Raw genomic sequence first — 8,216 nt, forward strand, 5'->3', positions numbered from 1 at the left:
CAATCTGGTTTATCTATCACCTTGACACTTTCACATAACTACGCTCGAAGACATACACGATTCCAGCGTTGATTTGAAATTTGTAGAGTTCATGGGAATCAGAAATGAGCACACACAAAAAAAAATGCGTCATAAATAAACTAGAGAAGTTCAAACAAACTGCAAAAAGCTGTTGAGAACTCGAAAGAGATATCCAGATTTTTTCTAGAAAATGGAAGCTATGTGTTTAATTACGAATTTAATTCCCTGCACTTTTAGCTCCTTCAACAACCCTACTTAATAGAAAATGAAAGTTAATTGCAAACGTTTCATAATTATTTTTAGGAAAGGAGGCAAGAAAAAGAGAATTGAAAAAGGTTTGTTGAATGCATGATTTACTTTTAGCCTCTGTTGTGTTAGTATTTTTTCAGTGGTTCTAATTTGTCTTTTTTGTATGATTTTCTTTCAGAACAAGAAACAGAGGAAAATGGTGAGAGAAGCTGTTCTGAAGACGAAAGATCCTAAGAGAATCCTTGATGAAATTGAGAAGATTGAGACTTTTGGTAATTTTTTTTAGTTTTGACATACACTTTTGTAATTACAGTCAGAAAATGACATATAGAAGATAATATAAAAATAGGTACTCCCTTGTCGGCCCTTCTCATTGCTACCCCCTTGACGGCCCTTCTCATAGCTACCCCCTTGTCGGCCCTTCTCATAGCTACCCCCTTGTCGGCCCTTCTCATAGCTACCCCCTTGTCGGCCCTTATCCCAGCTACCCCCTTGTCGGCCCTTCTCATAGCTACCCCCTTGTCGGCCCTTATCCCAGCTACCCCCTTGTCGGCCCTTCTCATAGCTACCCCCTTGTCAGCCCTTCTCATAGCTACCCTTTGTCAGCCCTTCTCATAGCTACTCCCTTGTCGTCCCTTCCCATGGCTACCCCCTTGTCGGCCCTTATCCCAGCTACCCCCTTGTCGGCCCTTCTCATAGCTACCCCCTTGTCGGCCCTTATCCCAGCTACCCCCTTGTCAGCCCTTATCCCAGCTACCCCCTTGTCAGCCCTTCTCATAGCTACCCCCTTGTCGGCCCTTCTCATAGCTACTCCCTTGTCGTCCCTTCCCATGGCTACTCCCTTGTCGTCCCTTCCCATGGCTACCCCCTTGTCGGCCCTTATCCCAGCTACCCCCTTGTCGGCCCTTCTCATAGCTACCCCCTTGTCGGCCCGTATCCCAGCTACCCCCTTGTCAGCCCTTCTCATAGCTACCCCCTTGTCGGCCCTTATCCCAGCTACCCCCTTGTCGGCCCTTCTCCCATCTACCCCCTTGCTGGCACCCACTGCCCCACCCTCCTTCACCCTAGGTGCTATGGTATGAATACCAGCTTTATATCAACAGTGTGTTTGTTGCTTGTTTACAGAGATTGATGCTGGTGCTGAGCCTCTTCCGAATGACAAAGCACTGAAAGACAAGAAAAAGAAACTTAGAGAGACTCTCGAAAGATTACAAAAACTTTATGTGAGTTCTAACATGCTGTATTCATTTTGTATATTTGGGATACTTAGATATCCAAAAGTTTAAGGTTATGGTAAGTGAAATGTTTATCTATAAACTAATTTAAACAAATATTTTTGTTTCACTCATTGTTTATTGATTAATTAATCCATGTTTCATTTTGTTATATGTTTTTTTTTTATTTCAGGAAAAAGATGACCCAAGAAAAGCTGGTGAAATACAAAAGTAAGTATATTTTATGGTGATAAATATAATAATGATGATAATCATAACAATACGATGATAATATCAAAACTATATATTAAATAAAAATATATATTAAATCATCTTTGTATTAACAAGGATGTTCATGAAAAATCACTTATATCAACATACCCTTTGGTAATTTTACAGATTATTAGATGACAGTGACCAAAGAAGACAGCATGCCTATCTGGAGGCTTATGGTACGTCTTTATTTTTGCTTCCAATTTGTTGTGCTCAGCAAAATAATAGTGCAAAAGGCCAATGATTTTTTCAAGCCAGACAGCAAAGTTGTAACCAGTGTTTTTTAGTCAAGTTGCTCCATTCTGTACTTTAGATCACTCAACCGTACATTATTCCTGTCGTCACAGCCATGATCATCGTCATGCCTGATACATACTGTTTTCAGTAGAGTATTCTAATGTTTCTCACTCAGTAGTGAAGGGTTAAGTGGACCAGGACTATGTCACTCGTAATCAGTCATCTTTATCTACCTCTATTATTCGCTTCAGTACTTAGTCCATACTGTTTGTTGACAGAATCAAAACGCGTAGCTGAAATGATGGCAATGGAATATTCAGATATCCCTCTTCCTACTGGGATACCCCTCTCCCAGCCAGGAGTACCTATGCCGAGCGATATCCCTTTACCAGGCGCATTACCTGGCCAACAGTAAGTATTGGTTCCCTACCGGGCCATTAGACAGTATCCAGCAAAAAGCGTGTCTTTTCTTTAGAGAGAAACATCAGTTTATCTTTCTAAATGATACCCTACGACTTTAAACCCCCCCCCCCCCCCCCCAGCGGATGTGTATCTGGTACCCCTACCTAATGCAATTAGGTAATTAGGTAATCAGGACTGAGTCATCACTGGTCTCAAGATGTTAAATTGCTCTATCAAATAAAAAACTTTTTTGGTGAATACAGTAGAAGGCTAGTTCCCCACCCCGCACTGTGGTTTATTTTTGTCTACCTTTTTCATGATACTTGTGGCTGACATCATACTCTAACCCCACCCCTGTGTTTCTCTATTGGCTGACGACATACTCTAACCCCACCGTTTGTTGCTCTATAAGCTAAGGCATACTCTCACCCCACCCTTTGTGCTCTGTATGCTGACAATATACTATAACCATACTTCCTATCCCCCTCCCCCTCCCCCTCCCCCTCCCCCTCCCCCTCCCCCTCCCCCTCCCCCTCCCCCTCCCCCTCCCCCTCCCCCTCCCCCTCCCCCTCCCCCTCTCCCTCTCCCTCTCCCTCTCCCTCCCCCTCCCCCTCTCCCTCTCCCTCTCTAGTTCTGATTGTTTACTCTTTCTTTCTCAGAACACTACCTCCAGGACTTATCCCCCCTGGTCCACCCCCTGGTGACCCCCCTGTCCAATCAGGGAAATCTATTCCTCCAGGAGTGGCACAACCAGGCCCTCCCCCAGGGGCACCCACTATCCACCCCCCTGGTGTGGGGCCTGAGGACCTTGGTGAGCTTGGCAGGGGCAGCCATGGTAATGACGATGACAGTGATAGTGGTACAAGCGAGTCAGGACTGGATGAGGATGAGTATAATCCAGAGGTCGGCGCTGGTTATGGGAAGACAGATACAGGAGCAGATGATTCTCAAGGTACAGGGAGTGCTGATTCGGACAAATGTTGTACAGTATACACAGAAAATCAGATACTGTACTTTAAGGTCAGTGCTGGTTATAAAAAGACAGATACAGGAGCATACAGATTTCAAGGTACAGTACAGGCAGAAAAAATGGTGTTGAGAACCGGCCAAATTTTGGTTCTATGACCACATGATTTGAGACCAGCTCCAAGCCAATTGGCAGACAAATTGTTTATAGACAGAGGGTTAGACACGCAGACAGAAAAGGTAGCATTAGACAGGAACAGGGTAGAGAGTTGGCTCTAGTTGGGTTCCAGAGCAGGCAGATTCCGAGGTACACACACCCTGTTACAGTAAGATGGACCTACAGTATTCTATAAACAGGGACTCTATAAGATGATGAGCATACAGTATACTAAAAACAGGGACTCTATAAGATGATGGACATACAGTGTACTATAAACAGGGACTCTATAAGATGATGGACATACAGTATACTATAAACAGGGACTCTATAAGATGATGGACATACAGTGTACTATAAACAGGGACTCTATAAGATGATGGGCATACAGTGAACTATAAACAGGGACTCTATAAGATGATAGACATACAGATATAAAAAAGATGCAGTACAGATATCAGAAAGAAAGTGGTCTACTGGAGCACACACATCTTTAGGTATGGTACATATAGGTAGATATTATTTTAGATGGGAAGTACTGTAGATAAGGAGAGCATTAGACATGTACATGACACTTAGAGGGACAACTACACACAACAAATGTTGAGTAGAGCTGTCCAAAGTTGCAATATCAGGGATTCCTTAAAGGTTTGTTTTACACATTTTATGTTGGGAATTTTGCAAAGCTGTAGATGCAAAATCAATTAGCAAAGCTTATCTTCCTCTGTTTTATGTCCAGACTCTGATCGACCCAGAAGTGTGCGGTTTGCTGATGAAGTTGAACCGGCAAAGGGAGATGGCTCAACATCATCTGTACAAAAAGCACTGCTTAAGATTGCTGGCCAGGCGGACCAAGCCAACAGAAAAGTTAGTAACTGCTTTTTTTGTTACACATGATTCTCGGTATCACCTATGGACAGATCCAGGGAGTTGAATCACAGAGCTTTCCAGCCCCTCTTTTGAATAATCACTGGTACATTTTCATTTTCTGGTGGGTGTACACCCCTTTTAGAGTATTGATCTCCTGTCCTCATTATTTTGCCAGCATCATTTTTGGTTGATTATACAAAAATTTATTGAAAAAAAAAACACACCTCTATTTCAGCCTGACAACAGACAAGCAACTCCTGGCCCACCCCCTGGTGCCCCACCCGGCCCGCCCCCCCGAGGAATGCCACAAATGGGAGGCAGCTCCATCCAGCCCAACTTCCCAATCCGACCTCCCCCTAACATGATGGAAAATCCCCCTCGCATGTTCCCCCCGGGCCCCCCTCCTGGAAGACCCCCAGGGCCACCCCCTGGAATGCCGGGTGGGCTCCCCCCTGGGCCGCCACCTGGGATGCCTCCTAATATGGCTGGTAACCTCATGAACCGGGGGCCTAGGCCCCTGATGCAGCAGCCTATGATGCCGCCTGGGGGTCCTCCTCCGCGCATGATGAGACCCCCTGGACCACCAACCAGGATGATGCCACCACCACAGGGTGCAGTGCTGTCTGCCCCGCCCTCGGTTATAAGCAAGCCACCCATGGCAATGGGTGATGGCGCCCCAGGTACGGCATAGAAGCATGTTATCTGCTGTGTAGTTTCTTCAATACACTTGAAATCACTCTCCCCTCCCACACAATGACTCATCTAAAGCCCCCTTCCTTAGATGCATAGAAAATAATATTTTCCAAGAGTTTAAGAGGGGAAATCCACCCCGTCTTTTGTATGAGCCCTCCTTAAACCTTTAGCTTCAATATCTAGATGTAGATGTCTTGTGCCACTAGACTAAAAAATTGCGAACCCTAATCTGACTAGAAAAAAAATATTGATATTCTAATATTGCTAGTTGAATTGTAATGTCGGAGGAATTGCAATGTTGGGGAATGAACACCCTCTACTCCAGAGTACTGTGGCCAAGGTGATCCTGAGAAAGAGAAAGGAGGATGGGGGCTTCATTGATTAGAGAAATCAATTGCTGTAACTAGCAGGATAGGGGATTAAGAAAAATGGACAATGCTTTTATTATGGAAGGTTGTAATCTTTTTCCACTCTACATATCAAGTGATTTTGAATTTAAAGGGTTATCCCTAAGTATCCACTGCTGGTGAATTACTAAATCCCACTCAACTATTTCCTAGCCAACCAGCATACACATTCCTTTGGGATACCATAATATGGAGAGAGTGACAAAAAGGAGAACATTTTTTTTTTAATCTCAGGAAAGGCAGCTTATGATAGATCACATTCTTTGGGATGTAGATATCATTTTGTGTAAATTGTCAATAACCCATTCATCTTGTTTGTATCTCTAGCTGGGATCCTTAAAAAGGAAGGTGCAGCAATCATCTATGCCAAACCACAGATTCGAAATACACAGGCTGAGCTAACCAAACTAGTCCCGACCTCACTCAGAATCAAGCGTGAGGCGCCCAAGACAAAGGGCAAATCCAAGGAAGCCGAGGAGCAGATGATGTTGCAACCCCAACAGCCATCACATCCCGTTACTGGAAAAGCTACAAAGGACGATGCTTATGCCCAGTTTATGAGGGAAATGGAAGGCTTACTTTAAGATTGCTGTGAAATTCTTACTTAGATCTACCCAAGGAAGGTGCATTCCAAGACATTTTATCCAGTGAGGGAGGTCACATTTATATCTTAGCAAGCGCCCTGAGACATTTTGTACAGTATTTAACTAAGGCATGTTCCTTTTTTGTTGTGGTGTTTGTTCTTGTTTGTTTGTTTCCTCTACCCTGTTACTGTAGTTGTTTTTTAAGCGTTGTGCTGTGAATCAAAGACATTGTGCTGTGAATCAAAGAGAATCACAAATGTAATACATTAGCCTTTTTCTGATTGTTTGAGGTTCTATACTTTTTGTTGCTGTTCTTAATCCAAAGGTTATGTTCCTAAATAATGGTTATGTTCCTAATCCAATGGTTGAAATTTATTTTAGGGACAGCACATGAAATGTATGACATTCAATGGTTTAGCAATATTAAGACAGTTCAAACTAATACTCACACATCCACAGTAAAACATACACTTATTTCTTCTATATAAGTACTACAATAAGATTGTTATTATTTTCCTCAGAGAAAAGACAATATACATAAATTGTATTACAATTTCTTTTTAATGTGGACAGAATAATAAAAAAAAAATTCAACATGAAATGCTACTTACACACCTGCTGTTACCCTCATTTTAGATAAAATGAATAAAAAGTAACCACATATATCGTCAGCCATAGAATGCTTGTACACCCCTGGCCCAACCCCCATTTTAGTCTATCTATTTGACAAACACCAATATTATTTTTTTTTCTGTCTTACCATTATGATTACCAAACAAAAAATGTCTGGATCTTGGTAAGAATGTGTGTTGAGACTCAACATAGAATGTCTACTATTTTGTAATAAACTTGTGGTCTTCATAAAGGGGGCTGTGATCAGTTGCACTGTCTAGAATGGCCACACAAATGTAAACCAATGGTCTTAATACACAGGCCTAGTGGGACCACTAAAATTCTCTTCCATTTAACTGGCTATTCTCCTTGGGCTTTGCTTTTTGAGTGAAGAAAAAAAAAACTGGGTGTTCAATGGTGGAGGAACCTAAACTTAGAAATGTGCTATGAAAATCAAAACATTTAATTATTTTGAGGTGATAGTAATACTGGTCCATAAATTCATAATTCAATCCAAGGTGTTGGCCATTCATAAAAAGATTAGATGACGTTAAGCAGTACTGCCAACCCATAAAGAGGACTGATATTGGGTATTCTCATATTATGCATGTATCAGCGGCTTTCCCCAGGGGTCGACCCCCAGGGACCATGGGGGATTTGCAAAAAAATTAAATCAAAGTGCTTGAAGCTGCATTGTCACCAGTTTACTTCCGGAGGTCCGACGGAAACCTCAACCGTTAAAAGACAAAAGAATATTAAAATCTGAGATATTAAACAGGCCATCCACTCTAAATTATCAATCACACCCTCAAAGAAACTTCCAATTTTTTTAATTTTATTTTATAATCTTCGCCACAATAGGCAGGGTAGCCGCAACAGCATGACCATTTACTGTGGACCCTTTAAAAACTACATAATTACAACAGATGATAGAAGATGTAAAAAGGCTAATGTATAACATTGTGTGACTCTCTTTGATTCACAGCACAATGTCTTAAAAAACAACTACAGTACTAGGGTAGAGGAAACAAACAAGCAAGATCAAACACCACAACAAAAAAGGAACATGCCTTAGTCTATTTACAACAAGTTACAGGACGAGCGAGACTACGGCATGAATTACACTTGATACAGACAGTTTTGTACGTACGCAGGTCTTTTGCGTCGTAGAAATTTAAGGCGGCAAAGTAGTAGTCTAGAATGGCTGATTTGAAAGAGCTTAAAAAAGAGCAGTTAATCAAGTTCAGTTCACTGGAGAGATAGTTCCATATCCTAGTTGTACGGACAAAAAAGGATTTCTGATATGTTGTAGTCTTACACTTAGGTGCAGTATAGCACACTGCTTTCAATATTTTGAAATATTTTTCGCGTTTTCTGTTAAAAATCATCAGAGATTGTTACGTAATCGACCGGAAGTAAACTGGTGACGATGCGGCTTTAAAATCCCCCTGAATATGGGGCGATAAAGAAGAAACAAAATCCCTACTCCTCGGGAACAATTTAAGTTCCAAATAAGGAAATAGGAGTTTCC

At 42.0% G+C, this 8,216-nt stretch overlaps 1 protein-coding gene across 2 annotated transcripts in view; it reads left to right on the forward strand.

Annotated features, from left to right (window-relative positions):
• The window catches only part of LOC116603687 (WW domain-binding protein 11), a 9,804-nt gene extending 3,068 nt beyond the window's left edge, over window positions 1-6,736 (forward strand). Inside the window, exons 1-10 of one of the 2 annotated variants that reach the window (XM_048719938.1) lie at window positions 256-356; window positions 449-542; window positions 1,396-1,493; window positions 1,678-1,715; window positions 1,884-1,936; window positions 2,273-2,405; window positions 3,056-3,348; window positions 4,259-4,386; window positions 4,625-5,069; window positions 5,817-6,736. In XM_048719938.1, the coding sequence (XP_048575895.1) occupies window positions 467-542; window positions 1,396-1,493; window positions 1,678-1,715; window positions 1,884-1,936; window positions 2,273-2,405; window positions 3,056-3,348; window positions 4,259-4,386; window positions 4,625-5,069; window positions 5,817-6,073 (1,521 nt within the window). In that variant the 5' untranslated portion in view covers window positions 256-356; window positions 449-466 and the 3' untranslated portion in view covers window positions 6,074-6,736. Of the gene's footprint in view, window positions 1-255; window positions 357-448; window positions 543-1,395; window positions 1,494-1,677; window positions 1,716-1,883; window positions 1,937-2,272; window positions 2,406-3,055; window positions 3,349-4,258; window positions 4,387-4,624; window positions 5,070-5,816 lie in introns of those variants that run through there. The other variant, XM_048719937.1, reaches the window with a different exon arrangement.
• The last annotated feature ends 1,480 nt before the right edge of the window (window positions 6,737-8,216 follow it).

The sequence above is a fragment of the Nematostella vectensis genome, chromosome 12 (assembly GCF_932526225.1).
Source record: "Nematostella vectensis chromosome 12, jaNemVect1.1, whole genome shotgun sequence".
In the NCBI taxonomy this organism is placed as follows: domain Eukaryota; kingdom Metazoa; phylum Cnidaria; class Anthozoa; order Actiniaria; family Edwardsiidae; genus Nematostella; species Nematostella vectensis.